General features: G+C 27.3%; 1 protein-coding gene across 1 annotated transcript in view; it reads left to right on the top strand.

The window, feature by feature from the left end:
* The window catches only part of LOC129957393 (atrial natriuretic peptide receptor 1-like), a 97,027-nt gene that overhangs the window by 43,843 nt on the left and 34,678 nt on the right, over positions 1-18,506 (top strand). The window contains exons 6-7 of the mRNA XM_056069694.1: positions 2,080-2,164; positions 11,568-11,694. Coding sequence (XP_055925669.1) covers positions 2,080-2,164; positions 11,568-11,694 — 212 coding nt within the window. The remainder of the gene's footprint in view (positions 1-2,079; positions 2,165-11,567; positions 11,695-18,506) is intronic.

Below are 18,506 nucleotides of genomic sequence, written 5' to 3'. Positions count from 1 at the left end.
AAATAATAAAGAAGGTTGTTATGTTTAGCTTATCGCCAACAAAAAGGTACAACTTTTTGCAAATGTCCGCCATATATCGATTCTTCTGTTTGGCTCATATATATATATATATATATATATATATATATATATATATAGCTGGCAAAAAAATGCTATGGAACTCGAATGATTTGAGATGGAGGAAAAAAAAAAAAAAAAAAACATCGCTTTTCTAAAAGTTGGCGATTGCGCAATACAGTAATCACGTGATTATTCCAAACAAGTTGAAACCGGATTTTCGCAAAAAAATAAAAAAATAATAAATTCTGTCTTCGCGACAAAGTTTTGCATCTCGAACGATTTTGAGATGGGGGGGGGGGGCAGCGTTTTCTAAATACTGACGCATGCGAAATCTGATAGTCACGTGATTGTTCCAAACCAGTTTAAACTGGTTTTTCAAGAAAAAAAATCTGGCCTCAAGGAAAAAATTATAGAATTCGATTGATTTTGAAATGGTAAATGGATGGATGCTTTTCTAAATATTTGTGATTTCGAAATATGAGAACATGATGTTTTTCTGTAGGATTGACTTTAAAAACGATGTTCTCTTATGATAACTTGAAATTTGCGATAGCAGATTTTAGTTTTTTTTAATATTATTCTTTTTTCATTTTAGAGTTATTAGATGATTTTAATAGCTGCAAGAAACAATCAAAGTAATTTTGGTATTAATTTAAAACAGATAGCGGTCGTTTCGAAAGAGTACTTGTTTGAAAAACCAGTAATAATTTGATAAGTTTGCTTTCATTAGTATTTTCTCTCCAACTGGAAAATATCTTAGAAAAAAAAACATATTGTTCACTTGCCTCGCGTATGAAAATATCTTCAATAAGATTAAATTTTGAAAAATAAATTTTTTATCATGTCGATTGCAATTTCATAAAAATTAACTCTTCGCATAATTTTATTAATACTAACCGCCTTTGGCGACCTGCTTGTTCGCCTAGATTATTGACTCTTTGGGTAGTTAAATTATTAATATGGATGCATTTTTTTCTTTAAAAAAAGCATTTTATTGTAATTAGAAACGACTAAAACTGTTTACAACAAATAAGAAAGTGTAGTATTAAATAAAAACGGGAGTGAAAATCCTACAACAGATTGAATGATTGGCAAAAGTACGTGCTTGAATGTTTTGGCGGAGAGTTTGAATCCCAATTGAAAACATTGTTTCAGATAGTATATCAAATTAAATTAAAAATATTATTAAAGTTAAAAGAAAAATTGTGCTGAAAGGATATTTATATCATTTAAGATGTCATATTTTTAATCTTCAGAAAATACAAAAAGTATTTTTATGATATAATTATTTTAAAAGATACAAGTATCAATTTCCGTAGCCAAGTTATAACGATTACGGCTAGATAAAGATTAATATACGATCGCCAAAACTGAAAAGTTTTCGAGCGATTTCTCGCCAAATAGAATCAAGATAGTTTTTTATAGCAACTTTAAAAGCCGCTTGTTGGCATTTCTAGTATACACTTACAGACTTTCAGAGAGTTTTTTTTAACGATTGGCACGATTTTGATATGCTTGGCGAAAAACCGCACATAAGATTTATGTGCGGATTAAGATTTACCATGATTACTTTTCTAGCAATGGTTAAGCCTATTTTTGCACTTGAGTGAAACTTTCGTTTGAAGCCTATTTTTTTTTATTTCTTTTATATCTTTTTTCCTCTCGCTGAATGTCCTGTTTGGTGACTTGTTGAACTTTCCCCAGAACATTTATTTTGCAGCTAAGTGAAGCGTCTGATTCAGTACAGCTATAAAAATATTCAATGAATGAAGAAGTCTTCAATTCGTATGATGTTTTGTCTATATTTGAATGTTGCCATTCGATAATTAGTAATAAGCTCGATTTTGTTCCACTTACTTTAGCGTTTTATATATAAAGATATTTATTATCAAAGGGAGATGTTCAAAAGATTTCGTGCAAATGATGTATGCAGTTATTTCTATTAGTGTCTGTATGTGAAAATTGAGTACTATTAAAACTATTTCTTCGATTTTAATTTTATTTTTTTTTCTTTTATAGAATTATTTCCTCAGTACGTAATTGTGACCTCTGTCCTGAGCACAGTTGTTGTCGTATTTATCATCATGTCATTCTTTATATACAGGTACGTTTATCTTGATATCTTTGTTAATCTTACATTTATATTCTTTTTTTAATTAAACAGTTTACACATTCTCATGTATCATTAATTAAAATACTTATCTCCAGAGTGCCAGAGACGTTTTAGTTCCATAATAGAAATATTTTTAAAACATAACAATATTACAAATAGCTGACATTTATCCTAAAGATTTTTTCTATGATTTTGTTATTTTCCAGAATGCGGCGATTGGCGTTAGATATGTTTTGATGAAGACAATAAGAGAAAATTTAAACCAATTGTCTGGCCAAGCGATCGCCATATTTCAGGGTTTTGAATTTTTCTCATATGATATTATATGAACATTTGTGAAAATAAGATAGCTTGATCTAATTTGTAGGATTCGAAGCATCACATCTCATTTACTAGTGAATCGAATTCTACAGATTTCCACATGTGTGACGTGAAATCTAACCACACTTCGAAATTTATTAATATGTAAATTTTGATGAATTATATGATAATTCATTGAAAAATTATTCTTTTATGTATCATTTCTGATTATTTTTGTAAAATAACAAATTATTTCTTTTATATACCTCTCAATTTATTTTCTTTTTGTATTTTTTTTTTTTGATAATTCATCAAAAATATTATTTTTTTATGTATCATTTCTGATTTTTTTTGTATGAGAACAAATAATTTCTTTTATATACCTCCTGGTTTGTTTTCTTTTTGTTATTTATTTTCTTTTTGATTGGTCAAGTAATATTTTAATGTTGGTGATTTCAGAGCGGCATTTTTTATTTCCATTTTTATTTATTTATTAAAAATTTCTCAATATCGCTCCAAATTTCGTATAATAAGACTAAACGCAATATCAAAAGACAGTTTTACATTTCACAGGGTAAGGTTATTTTTTGCCTTTACAAATTAATAAACAAATCCGTGATTTTACAAATAAACTTATCATCACGATGTAGCAATAAAATCTCATAATTTGTGTCAACAAGAAATTTAAAATTTGCGTTAAGCATCGCTATTTCACATTAACCATTCAAAGTTTCTAAAGGAAATCAGTGTTCAAATTTAAATTTATTTTGTATTGAATACTCCAATCGAGCATATAACTTTAAAATGTATAAGTATAAAATACAGACAAAAGAAATATTTTTGAGACTGCACATAACGATGTGAAAGATAAGATTTGGGAATTCTGGCCATTGTTGATGTATGACTGAATCTGAATTTTTTTAAAAACCTTATCCTTGTAATGCCTGTGACGATAAAAAAAAATTAGAAAAAATGGATCAGGAAATATTGCCAAGTTATTTTTAGGAGAATGTATAATTTTTACCTTATCTGATGGATATCAAAGCGAAATTCTTTCCCAATTATCGTTTTCAATAATTTTAATCGAAAATGTTTTTTTTATATCGTTTTTGAACAAATTTACCGATAAAAGCAAAATAACCAACCATTTAAATATGAAAAGAGTGTGGAATATTTTGTTAACATTTCATCGATAACAAAATATTAATTGCAAAGATTTTTTTCTTTCTTTTTGTATTTTTTCAAAAGATTAAATAATACCAGCTTGTCAAAAATGACAAATAAGAAATATAAATAAACGTGCAGTAAAAAATACTTTATGAATATTGCTTACTTTTATTTTATTAGATTTATAATTAATAGAAATTATATTCCTGTTATAAAACGTTTATTTGCTTTGTAAATTTCGATTTATGAAATATATCAATACACCTGAATTACTATATCTTCGCCTATCAATATTTGGGCTTCATTTAGCTAAGTACACAATCATTGAACATTTTCATACAATTATATTCAATAATAAAATAATTACAAATAAAAACAGTTCAAAGAACTATTGATTTACACTTTTAGTCCGTATTTGCAAGTTTTTTTATTTTTTAAAGAAATGGGCGATTGTTTTCAGACTTTACAAGAAATTAACCAAGAGGATTCACCTCTTTTGTCCTTTTGTCTTTAATCCATTAACTGCCATTTTTTGGCCGAATAAGTTATATATATATGCATAGAAAATTGTGCAATAGTATAAATATATTCAAGTTATGTTTTATTTTGAAAACATTTACTATTTTTGAAAAAGGGTATTATGAAATGACCAATAAAATTATTTCAATAAAAAACAACAAAAAAACATAATAAGTAAGTGATTGTTGTTGTAACATCTAGGTTAAATATTTATGTACGGTATTTCATTATAATATCAAAACCAACCAAAAGATATGCTTCAAATATAATGTTTCTGTTCGTTCAATATACAGACGAATTTCAAATTTGTTCGTTTGTTATAAAGAAACGAAGCATAGAATACAAATTTTCTCTACGCACAATAATTCATTCATAATATTTCATTCATTCAATAATTTCATTCATAATATTTCATTCATTCAATAATTTCATTCATAATATTTCATTTATTCAATAATTTCATTCATAATATTTTATTCATTCAATAATTTCATTCATAATATTTTATTCATTCAATAATTTCATTCATAATATTTTATTCATTCAATAATTTCATTCATAATATATATAAAAGTAAATTAAACTGTCAGGAGCACCAAATACATTTTCGGGGCCGAGTGGTGTAAATAAAATTCCAGAATCCCCAATTAGGAATCATGCCAGTTAATTGGCTTAAATTTAACAAAATATATTTCTAAATTAGGATATTAAATTAATTTATATAGCTTAAAGACATAAAAGTAATTTCTTTAAATAAAATGTTACGTTCTTCATACAATAATTCACAGTCTTATTGATCCAGTACTTCACGAACTAAATTTACAGTATTCCTCTCTTTTTAAATATAATTTATCCAAATTCTTTTTTAATTTGTAAAAGTAATTCCATTTTCATATCCTAATAATGCAAATCGTGCGTTATTGTATAGAAGATCTAATTTCAAATCAGAAAATGTGATTTCACATATTGCATGATCTTGATTTAATTCGAGTACACTTTTGAAATAAATGAACTATAAATTGATGAGTCTTCAAAACTTTCCTCGTCTAAAGAGAAGACATGTGAATTATCTAAAGTCCCGATTTCAGACCATTTACTTTAATCTTCATCCTTTATTACCTTATCGTGAGATGTGTTATGCTCCGCGTGAGATAATCATTTACGAGATCTGAGTAATTACCAAAATTTATTTGAACTAAATTATTCATATTAAATTACCTTCAAATCTGAGTTTAACATCATGGCATGATTTTCTCATTCAGTAGCTTTAATGGAGTTCAGCAACGTGACAATTACAGATTAATGTCTTAGCATTTTAATAGAGGGGCTTCCAAAACTTATCTGACATATTAGAAATTTGTAGTAAGAGCCTTATGACAAGTACAGAGTTAAAAAAAATATTCGCAATTTATTTCATATAATCTTTATTTGATTCTGAATAAAACTTTATGCGTATTTTTATAAAAATATGGAATCCTTTTTTTTTTCCAAAAAGGAAAATACAAACATACATGCGGGAAAAATTATTAAAATAATGGAACGTCAATCAATTTTCGTATAAATTAATAAAAAAAATTACACTCACATTATTTTTTTATTTTTAAATAACGGTGACATATTAAATATCGTTTGGCTTTTATCTTTGTGTATATAATTCATAAAAAGTATTCGGTTTGTTTAAAAATAGCTTGTAAAAATCAGAAAAAAAAAGAATGGAATTAAAAATCTGATTAATTTTTAGGTTAGATGTGTTAATCATTTCGAAGAATTAGTCAATTAATATATTTTTCTTATTTTATTTATCACTCTGTCTTTCAAAAGGAAAACCAAATCGGAAGCAAAAAAATTCATCATCCTGTAAGGCTAATTCGTCATGATAAAAGATTTATTCTATGAAATATTGTTTAGAATCCATAATGGAGTGCTATAAAACATTCTGCAGAATTTAGAGAACATGTTTTTACTTCTATTTTTCCCGAAGTTAGAGAAGCGGAAAAGAAATATTAAATAGATGTTCGAATAGAAGAAAATTTTGGGATACAAATTTTCGTTGGTGAAATCTATGATAAATTATATCTATCGTACAAGAATTAAAAGAATATTTGCAATCAAGTACTGAAAGAGCATTTTTGGAACATTTTGGACGAATTTAATCCTTCACAGAAAAACAAAGCACAACATTGGAAATGTTCTTGACATGGTGTTTATACCTGCATTAGAATCTACTAAATTGACGTAATCGGCAATTTGAATTTAATTTAGCAATATAATGCTATTTATCTAGTTGTAAATCCCAATTATTTATCATAAGCTATTAAGCTTCTGAAATTATTCAGTATTTTATTAAATCTGATAATTAATAAAAGCAATTTTTGCATAATTTGCATCAAGTGAAATTTTTAAAAGCCCATAAATACTCTTATCCCAAAGGATATGACGAATTCCTGAAGGATAAAGATCTGACGAAGCAGTTCAGATTAAATATTTGTGCAATGCATATTCGATGCACTCCACAGGGAAATCTAAAAATATTTATTCAGAATTCACTTTCAATTGAAAATCTAATGATGGGGGGGGAGGTAATTTCCTTTGGTAATTTTCTCTCAAACTAATATATATTTGAGTATAGAAATTTTCTGATTTATCTTCAGCAAATCTTATTTACAACAATCGAATAGAAAATCAACAAATTGAAAACCCAGAAAAGTTAACATCATGCATATTTTATAAGAAAAATCAATTCAATTTCATTCTTAAGGGGCTTATAATACAAATTGAAAATGTAATGAGTTTTTGGAATTTTATTTCTTTAAGGAATAAAACCTAATTTCATTACTGATTCTGAAGAGAAATTCATAGGAGAATGTGGATCATTACCGTCAATAGGCAAATGCTAAAATTCTGAAATACGACAACATAATAAATTCGATTAAGAATCCAATTGACAATTGAATTAGTGGCTTAGGAATGTTTGCTTTTCTTAATTAAATTAAAAGAATTTCCTGGTGGAAATTTGATTTTTCGAATTAAAATAAGCAGATATTGGGATTTTGTTTTTATTATGAAAAAAAATGCCTCAAGATTATTCTCAAAAAATAAAAATGTTTTGAAAAATAATTAATGATTAACTACCACATGTTTCATAACAAAAAAACAATCTGCAAAAGATTTTTTTCTCATTATAAAATGTCCCACATTAATTAGGAATTTTACTATATATAAAAATATAGTAAGTTATATAAGCATAGCATAGCAAATAAAAATAGAATAAAAAACAATCTCATTTTGTTAAATAATGAGTTTTAAATTTAATTTGCTAATTGCTTTAAAACTGCGAAAGATTAAATATGCCCAAAGTTATTCTCATAAAGAATTCCTTCACATTGAAGTACTTCATTGAGATTGGCAATGAATGTATAAAACTATCTGAAAAAAAAAACAATTTTGAGAATTATATTTTAAATAAATAAGTGAGTTTAAAATAAATTTCTCTCCCGCACAGTTATTCGATTTGAATTCCAAATATTATTTATTGCCATCAGCAGCTTCCAAAATTCACAGATTTTTTTTTATTATTATATTTGATCTGTAAACATTTCCATAAGTTGTTTACAATTAATGACTTGATTCAAATGAATTATTGCCTTTCATTTACGTTATGTAACTCAAATACGTCTTTGAAAACATGGCTTATTTACTTACATTTTAAAATATTTTATGTTATCTTTATTTTCTTAATTATCTTTTATCTTTATTATTTAATTATCTTGTACTAATCGATGACATCATTACAAACGATTTCCCCTTAACATTTACAGTAAATCACTTTTTAATGAGCAAGTAATTTGTAAAATAATAGCAATATTTGTTTCCGTGCATAAATTTTCTAAAACGATTAAATAATCGTTTTTAATTTATTATGTAACTGTTACACTTACTTTTAAAGATATAATTTATTTATTTACTTTATATGTAAATCTGCTATTTAAAGTATTTTTATTTTTTGTTTAATTTATACAAATCGATAATATCATTACAGACGACTTTTTGCAACGGCTAAAAATATATATATATATATTTTTGATTGCATTATTTTTACTACTGAAATATCAATAAATTATTTTTTCATATTATGAAACTTGAATACATCCTTGAAAACTAATTAATAATTTGCTTATTTTGTATTAATAAAATATAGCTTTAAAAAATCGTTTTTTATTTATTTATATTGGATGAAACAATAACACCAATGTAACAGTTTCTATTCTCATTATGATCAATTCAGTTAATAAAGTCATTATTCATGATAATAGTCTAAAAGTTTCATACAAATTCTGGCATCAAATGAAGAGGGAAACTATGTTTTTAGACGTGTCTCATGAAATACAAATAAGCAAATCGTTATGCTATAATTTCTTCTATCTTCAAAAGAACAATTTATATATATATAAAAAAAGATATACTTCTAAAGAAAATTTTAAATTTTTGTTCTAAACAAATGAAAAATGATAGAAAGAAATTAATCGCTATTAGAATGATTTAGAATTCTTCAAATGACTTCGTTTATGCATGCAAAATCAAGCATCTTAGATAAATAAAACTCCTTGTATTGGATAGTAAATTTACAAATTTCTATCCAATATAAGGAGATATGCAAATATATTAGAAAATACAAAATATTCATCATCTGAAGTTTTTAATCGCTCAAAAGTGATTTGTCATTTTCTGCTCTTTATCTTTGAAAAAAGTTATATTTATTTTGTAAAGAATTTAAAATTTGAATCTATAATAAATCGTCTAATCTCAAATAGGTTGCAGAAATTTTTTTGAAATACTATTCAGTCAAATTCGTTTGATATAAATGCTTATGGAATGCATACATGATTTATTTCAGATCGAAATGTAAAATGATTTTTTAATATTTCGCTTACAAATAAAAATTTAATATAAGAAAGAGAAATATTTTACTTTTTTTTTTGTAATAAAAACTCCAATAAAATTTATAATTTCTTATAAGCACAAATATTTAATAAATATTTTTCTTGTATTTAATAATAAATAATATTAAACTTGTGCAAAGAAATTTCTTCGCTTGTTGCTAATAAAGACTGTTCTGATCAAATAAAGAAATTTACTTAAATTATCAAAATATCCGTAAATCAAAAATATATACACACGAACAAATAAGAATTACCAAAAATATTTTCAGATTGTTTTACGTGATTTTAATTTAAAAGAAAATTTTACGACACGATCATATCCCCCTCCCACCTGCGTCTACTAATATTATGAATATTATTATGAGATTTGTACAGTGGAGGTAGAGTGAATAGATAACGACGTTGGACAACAGAAAAGACATTTTATTTTGTAAGAATATGCTGCCAATATACCACTTCGACTGCCTTTATTTGAAGAAAATTAAAATATTAACCTTTAAATATTGATTAAAAGAATGAAAGACAATAAATATCTTTTTTTTTAAAGCCATAAAGATTTAATTTTTAGAAGGATTAATTTAGGAAGGAAATTTAAGGGCAGGAAATTTTTAGAAGTTAAGAAGTTATTGTAGAAAAATTTCAGAATTACGTAATGAAAAATCAAAATCTAAAAGGATATACTCTTCATGGAAAAAAAGTTAATCGACACTCTTTTACATTTTTCTTTATTGGTATTTAGCAACTGACCGTTGTGCATTAGACAATACAGCATTTCAAATAAATAATCTCCAATATTGGGAATTTACAATCTTTTTCCCATTCTCTAAACTAAAATGATGTCAGGAACTGCCAGAAGAATTCAAGAGAACCGTATATAATTCTGCTAATTACTAAAAATAAATAAAAATAAAATAATTCTAGTAATTATTTAAAATAAATCCTGAATAAATGTCACAGATTATTCAACGTTTAACTGATAATTGATGTGTTATCGCAGTCAAATGAAAACGATTTATTAATTCCTGATACTGGTGGCGGATTAGACTAAAAAAATGCATTTAATAACTAATTTAGCGGTTCTTTTTAATGCTCTCTTTGATCCATGATTAATTAATTTCATAGATTTAAGAATCTGTGCAAGTAGCAAATATATACAAGAGGTAAAAGGAAAAAAATTGAAAGGGGAATCAAAGTCCACTAGCTAAAATTTCAAGAACTCTAAGCCAAACAGATACGATTTATTACTTTTTCGTATATGTAGAATAGAGAAAAGTATAGTAATCTTCGAAAAATTCGAACTGGATATTTTGACGATTCTCCACATTTCAGATTTCTCCGAGTTCAAAAAACCCATTTTTGGAAAATGTTCGTCTGTCTGCGACAAAAATATTAATAAAAAAAACGCTTAAAGTTAGATGAATGACATTTGGTTTACGATCATTACACCAAATTTGTGGGTTTCTATCAAATTTTGAGCAAACTCCGTTCACGGGAAATCTGTCTGTCCGTTTATTCGAATGCAAGTTAATTTGATAATAACTACAAAACGAAGAGAGCTAGATAGATAAGATTAGGCGCACACAATTAAGATCTACAGTGTAGACAGTCATCAGATTTTGAGCCAAAAATTGACCGTATGTCGGTCGGTTTCTCTCTCAGAAACATATAAATGCGATAACTCAAAAACGAGATGAGTTAAATATATGAAATTTGGTATGGGATTTTGCGACTTTAAGTGTAGTTTTATGTCATATTTTTTTTTCAAACAGTTGGAAAGAATGTTTGGAACCCAAATTCGATTTCGGGATATCTTCGACAGCTAGCCAGTGATTTGTCGCCAAAATTCCAGCCGAGGATCACACGATAGATTCATTCAAAGTAAATTCACGGCAAAGATTAATATTGCGTATTATAAGCCTATTCAAATATTAATAACTATTATAAGCCTATTCAAAGCGTTCTCTAGCATAACACCTTTATTAAAGTGGGAAAGTTTTGGGGGGACCACCCTGCAGGGGTGGAGATTTCTGCTGAAATTCTAGTGCTTCAAAAGGTCCTGAACATTTATTTCCAGAGTAGAAACTCTCCCCTCTAGTTAGCGCTACCAATTATAGCGGTACATTCTTACTTGGAACTAAACAAGCAATAAAAAATTGCTACAGATATTTTCTTTTAATGATTAAAAAAAGAAGGAAATACATTTTGAAATTCGCCAGCCAAAATCTTCACATTTTGATGATAGATTAATTGCTCTTTCCCCAAAATGAAATTCTAAAACCACTAAATATAATCACAAAGATTAAAGGTCAATATAATTTTAATGGCAAACCTCTAAAACAAACCCAAGTAATTGTTTGTAATTATTTAAAGATTTCTTTAAAGAGTACGAAATAAATTGCTGTGTGTAATTTATCAAAAAGGTTTATTGCCCAAGTTTATCATTTTTTTTCTATATAATCATACCACAGGCATTTCCAGTTGGAGGCTGAATTAGCTTCTATGACTTGGAAGATCCGATGGGAAGATATTGTGAACACCAAACAGGGAGTCAAGAAAAGATCTGGATCAAGACAAAGTTTGAATAGAAGCTTAGGGGTAAGTTGATGACCTTATTTAATATAAACAAATTTTTTGAGCCTTCTTAAGCTTTCATATGAAATTGATTTCTTTTATTTATTAAAGGAAATGAATTGGGTTAGCTACATTTTCTTTGACTGCTCCAGTTTTATAATTCAATCATGTCTTACATTGTAACTAAAAAAATTGTTAGAATTTCTCACAACTAGAATTTCTCACAACTTTCTCACATAGGTCATCTATGTTTAAAGATGAAAGGAAACTCTCATCAATGACTATTTTCCATTCTCTAATCCAAAGAACATCTTTAAAATCGGGGAGGGAAAAAGATAAGATCTTAAACATTTCAAAATATACATAAAATTTAGCCGGACAACCGCAAATAGCAACACTCGCAAAGAAAACCCTGAGCACTAGACCCTATTACAATCGTCTGAAATATAAAGTCGCCAGATGGAAAAGCCGTCATTTACGCTGAAAGCTTCATTGTTACAGATTTCTGTTCCTCCAGATGGCGCTGTAGAATGACTTCTTAAAAGGTGGGTTTACACCACAGAGTTAAAATAGTGAATTTATATCTCAGCTCTATGGTTTACACTCAGCAAGTGTAAAATTCCAGTAAGTCACACATGCGCTAAAAGAGAGGATAATATCAAATTCTTATCTGGACGGGACAAGTGCTTGCTACTGTATAATTTCTGGATATGCGGGGTCTTACTGAATGGATTGTAGCTGACTGAATGTAACCCAACATGCTTTGTGTAGCATGCAAATGTACGTTTGGTTGGAAGATGCCGGAGTAACCTAATAATTTACTCCCAAAGCAAATTTACTATACATAATGTATATAATTCTATTAAGAGTAAATAATTGCAAAAGGCAATTTAAAATTCATGATGCACGGTACCACATATGCAGTAGCTATTAACTAGTCTCAATATCCTTATTACAGCATCAAGAAATACGAGGAGCTGTTTGATTTTCGCTGGCGATTTCCCATTCTCGTTGTCTGGGTGTCTTTTCGTTCGACTCCGAAAGAGGAATTTTAATAGTACAGCTTATAGCGCGAATTCGAAGCTTTGCATCATATTATTAGTATTGAGATATGAAATGAAGACTAGAAAATAACTCATTAGGAAAAAAATTGTGTCGTCATTTCAAAACATTCAAATGTCTTTTTAGTTTTTTACATGAGTCGAAATATAAATAAATAACCAAATGCAGCTTGTTTTATTTAACCCTTAACTGGGGACGTGTGGTCTGTAAGACCGCTAGCGATGGATTTTCAGTCACTCCTATTCTATTTTTAGCTCAACTGAATGGATTGACCCTGTAGCTTCGTAGTTTCCTGTTTTGTGACCTACAATACACGTGCACTTTTTCAACCGATTTCAGAGGAGGCTTTTTTAAATAATTCAGTTATTTCTCTACGAGCGGTCTCTAAGACCGCACCTCCCTGTTAGTGTCCCCGTGATAAACAAGGCTTAGCAGATGGTGCTAAAACTTGGGCCCCGAAATATCATCCTGTTTACTGATCCTATTATGAAGCAGTGCTCCAGATATTTTTAAATGAGGCAGAAAGTGATTCTAGTGATAAGGATAATTGTACAGAAGAATTTTTCGATAAAAGTTCGGATTCAACTGATTCTGATATGTATGTTCCAACATAATTAATTTTTCTAAGAATTATGTATTTTGAAAAATTTATAAAATATATTAATATACCATGAGATTTATATGCAGAATTTATAGGTTGATTTTTATACTAGTTCTTAACCTGTATGTTGAAAATGCCCTAGAAAACCGTGCAATGAAAGTCACACAAGCCAATAAAAAAAAGGGCCAATTTTACCCATTGACACTTTTTTTTTCATATAAATATATTGTCTTCTATCTACCTTCATATACTGCAAAATTAAATATGATTTAAAAAGTAAAAAGTAATACGTTTTTTCAAGAATATTATTTATTGTAACATGTCATTTGAGAAGAAAATGTATGTTCCAACGCATTTACTTTTTTCAACGATAATATGTTTTGAAAAATTTCTAAAACATATTTATATATCAAGAAAAATGCCTGCAAAATATATTGGCAGTTTTTTATACTAATGCATTCATTAGAAAATTTAATTTGAGTATAAATGAAATGCGGTCTCGTAGACCGCACCTCCCCAGTTAAGTCTTAAAATTTCCCCTCCGCAGTTAAGGGTTAATCAGAAAGGTATATAAATAAGTTTACTTGGATGAAACAAAATGGTCATTTTTTTACTTTCTAGCCCACATAATATCGAAAAAGTAGTTGTCGTCAAAAAATTCGAACTATATATTTTGACTGATCACCATGTTTTAAATCTTCCTCAGTTCGGAAAATTCACATTTTTGGAAAATCTGTCTGTGACAAAGGTAATTCAAAAACGCTTTGAGATAGGCGGTTGAAATTTGATATACTGTCTTCATAACAAATTTACAGATTTCTGTCAGATTTTGAATAAAATCTGTTCAGAGGAAATCCGTCCGTCCGTCATTCAAATATAAATTCATAGGATAATTACAAAACGAAGAGAGCTGACAGATTAAATTCAGTATACAGATTTAACATTTGTCAAGTTTTGAGCCAAATCCAACTAGGAGTTGACCGTCTGTCGATCTGTACTTTCAGAAACATGCAAACGCAATGATTCAAAAGCGCAATCAATGACTTAAATATACCAGTTTTGGTACGAGATTTTGTGACTACAAGTGCAGTTTTGTGTCAAATTTTGGTTTCAGACGATTGAGAAAAACGTGTTTAAAATATAAATTCGATATTTGGATGATCTTAACGTATTCCAAGCATTTATTGCCAAATTACTCGCCAAGCATAACATGACAGACTTAATAAAAATGCTAATTTTAGGCCAAAAGTTAATATTTTATAACTCCAATATAACTACCATGTAAGACGTTCTACGGCATGATGAGTTTATTGGAGAATGTGCAAGATTTGAGAAGTCCACTTCCGCTAGTTTGTAGAATATATTAGAAAAAAGAAATTTTTCTAATCTAGGAAAAATGTGATCTCAAATTTGCTTTCGTGGCAGCAATCAAGAACAAGATCATTCTATTGAATGAAGCAAATATTCTCCATTAATGACAATTTCTTGAAATTTTTCTGAACCAAAATATTCCAGAACACTTACTGTTTTACAATCAGTTAGAGGAATTTTTTTCAATGTCTCAAGCTTAAAAAAATTTTTAAGAATATCGTATAAAATTCCATAGACTGATTGAAAATTAATGGAAAATTAATGGTTCAAAAGAAGCAAATTTGCAATTTGTGAAGTATAGGATACTCTTAAAAAGTGTGGTCTCTAGGTTAATAGAAAGTTAATGACTCAGTTTTTGTCTAACATTGTGAAAAATCCTGTATTTTTTTAATGCAAGAAAGGGATAATTAGAGATGAAGAAATATCTTTAATCTTCTTTTTTGGAGATGCATTTTTTCATTCGAAATTAAAAAAGAAAAAGAGAATGTAAGTTTATTTTTAATGTTACGAACTGAATTGTTTTTGAACCAATTAGATAATTACATTGTAAGTAAAGTCTTTAAAAAGGTTTATACGATAAATACCTTATATGGATAGAAAATATTCACTAGAATATGAATATTTTCTTTAATAAGAATTTTAAACTTTGAATACACTTTTTGGTATCTACACTGTATTATAATTACTCTTAATTGAATCACTGGAGAAATAACACGCAATTCGACTTTTTTTTTAAAGAAATAATCAAAAAAACTGTTTAGAATTTTTTAAGCTTTTAGGAACAATAAAAAATTTAGCTTTCCAATGCCTTTTGATTTCTTCATCCTGCCCACTACGGAGTATATCAGAAATTTTTAAAGAAAAAAACATTTGACTAAAGAACGTCACTAGGTTGCATGTTAGCTGACCGAATTATATGTCTTCACCAGTGGAATAAAATATGCATATATATCTGACACTTCAGAATAAATCTAAACTTTAAACATTCAATGCTTAATATTTAATTTCATACGATTGTTGAGAAAAAACACAAATAAAAAAGCAAGCTAGATTTATTAAAAATTTGTAAATAAGAAGTCATAAAAGATTTAAATATTTCTGTCCGATCAAAAAAACTATTTATTAAAGAACTAAAATTATTTGCAATAGTAACACTTAAAAAAACGCTAAAAAATAAAATCCATATCGTAATTATAATAGTCAAAGAAGAAGCTACTATAACATTGATTATATGTTTTTCCTTCGAAATAGCAAAAACATATGTTAATAAATGCTGTAGTTATCAAATAAAACCGTATATTAGTAATGGGTGCAAATGAAACCTTTCATTTACAAGAACTAAACCGAAGATAGTCTACAGCTTTGTTCTCCCGAATTGTGCACTCTTTTCGAGGCAGGAACATTAATTCTGGCATTTCCACCCAGGTGATGCTATAACCGATTTTACAATAACTACACCTATCCACTAAGTTTGTGGTAATTGCGCTCTCAGATTAATGTGGAATATAAGGACTTTAGTGGACATTCTATACAGGATGCCACAAAAAATACAAAATTTAAACTTCAAAAAATACAAAATTTAAATTTTTATACGGACCCCGTACAAAAAAAATTCCTAGTGAGTTAAATGTGCCCCATCCTTTAATAAGGTCATGTACAAAAATTCAGAATTTTATCATGAAAACTCTCCAAAAATATGTTAAAACAAAAATGGTGAGGGGTCAATCACAAATTAAAATGCAAATGTTTACAGCTTCAGTGCAGATGACGCGATGCAGAAATGCATCCTAAGGAAATAAAATATGCTTGATATCTTTAGTTTTAAATACAAATATTAAAATCTATGTTTCTAATAAATCTTTCAAAGTCCTGAAAAAGACTTTGAAATTTTATATCATGAATTACAGAATATAACTTAAAAATAGCACAATCAATGAACTTGTAAAAAAACTTATGTAATCTTTCCTTTAAGTAATCTTTCTTTATGTAATCTTTCCTTTAAGTTATGTAATCTTTTCTTTAAGTTATTATTTCTACAAATTTTTAATTTCAAATTTTACTTATTGAATCCTTACTGTCTTTGTTAATTTGTGTACGACCCCTAAAACACGAACATCCGAATTGATTTTTCCTTTTTGCGAACTCATATTCAGATATCGAAAAGTGGTTTAAATCAACATTTATGTAGTTTCATATCTTTGAGACTTTTTGTGATAAATTGCTGAAATTTTGTACATGACCTTATTAGAGGATGCGGCACATTTTACTTATTGGGAATTTTATTGTACGGGGTCCGTATAAAAACTTAAATTTTATATTTTTTGAAGTTTAATGCCCTGAAAATTTTAATCAATTTCATAACATTTTGCACCTTTTCTTTTGCAACTTTGTAAGTTACTGTGTATGTCTATGATCAATATTTAAGGAATAAAAACCACGATCAAGGTTTTTGAGACACCCTGTATAATTTGATAAAAATTAAATATATCAGCATTCAAAGAAAGTAAAGGCACTTCTATATTTATTTAATATACTAATGAATAAATAAATTTCATTTTTATACAAATTAGGAAGAGGGGAGTTTTGCCAAATAGTTATGATCAGATTACGCCAAAGGTAATTAATTTGACTGATTAAAATTCCTTATTCGTAGTCTCCGTTCACATCAACATTTTGAAGTAAGATAAACTTAATTAATTTGGTCTAGAAAAACATACAACTTGGAAAGCATTCGATGTAATAGTCAAGAGCAAGATTTTTACTCAATGATGTAATTAGATCTTCAATTATAAAATTCATTTTTCTTACCAGCAAAACATTTTGCGGACTATGCTGCAATCAATAAGATGTTACTCTACATTAGAACTATTTCCATTCGTTTTTTGCAATTAATAACTTGATTCAAAGGAATTGTTGTCTTTTTTACGTTGTATAACTTAAATACGTCTTTGAAAACATACAATTTATTTACTTATACTGAATATTTTATGTTAAATATATCTTCAGTTTTTTAATTATCTTATATCTTTATTATTTAATTATCTTGTAGTAACCTATGACGTCATTGCAAACGATTTCTCCTTAACATTTACAATAAGCCTCTTTTTAATAAGCAAAAATATTTGTGAAATAATATCAGTATATGTTTCTGTGAATAAATTTTTAAAAACAATTAAAAAATCTTTTATAAATTATGTAATTGTAATACGTCCTTTTAAGGATATATTCTATTTATTTATTTTACAAATAAACCTGTTATTTAAAGTATTTGTTTACATTCAAATCAAGCAGGTTTAAAGTAGTTATATTATTTGTTTATTTTTTCAAATCGATAATATCACTGCAGACGATTTTTTTTTTTTTTTTTTTTTGCTGCATCTAAAAAAATAACTGTAAAATATTTTATGGACTATGATGCAATTAATAAAATGTTTTCTTTACATAAAAAAAGTTTAATATTTTTGAAAAACATTTAAAATTAAATGCGTTTCTTTTTAAAATCTAAAAACCAAAATTAGAATGCTTCCGCTGCACATGTTTTGCTTTATAATTTTATTAATTATTTCAGTAACAGGTTTGATGTATCTATAAAATTAACTTCAGAAAGCCTGTGAATTTTTGTTATATTTCATTTTAAAGTCGATTTTCAAGAAATATTTCTGAATATTTATTTTAAATTTTCCTTAAAATATAGCTTTTATTTTAGTACTTTTTAAAACAAAATGGATTTTTTACTATCTGGGTTAAAGAGAAACTCAAAGCAGGTATACAAGTATGCTTTAATTTTGAATATCAATCTTTT

Source organism: Argiope bruennichi, chromosome 11 (genome assembly GCF_947563725.1).
Source record: "Argiope bruennichi chromosome 11, qqArgBrue1.1, whole genome shotgun sequence".
NCBI lineage: Eukaryota > Metazoa > Arthropoda > Arachnida > Araneae > Araneidae > Argiope > Argiope bruennichi.
Note: the sequence above shows the minus strand (reverse complement) of the source record. Positions and strands in the feature narration are given on the sequence as shown.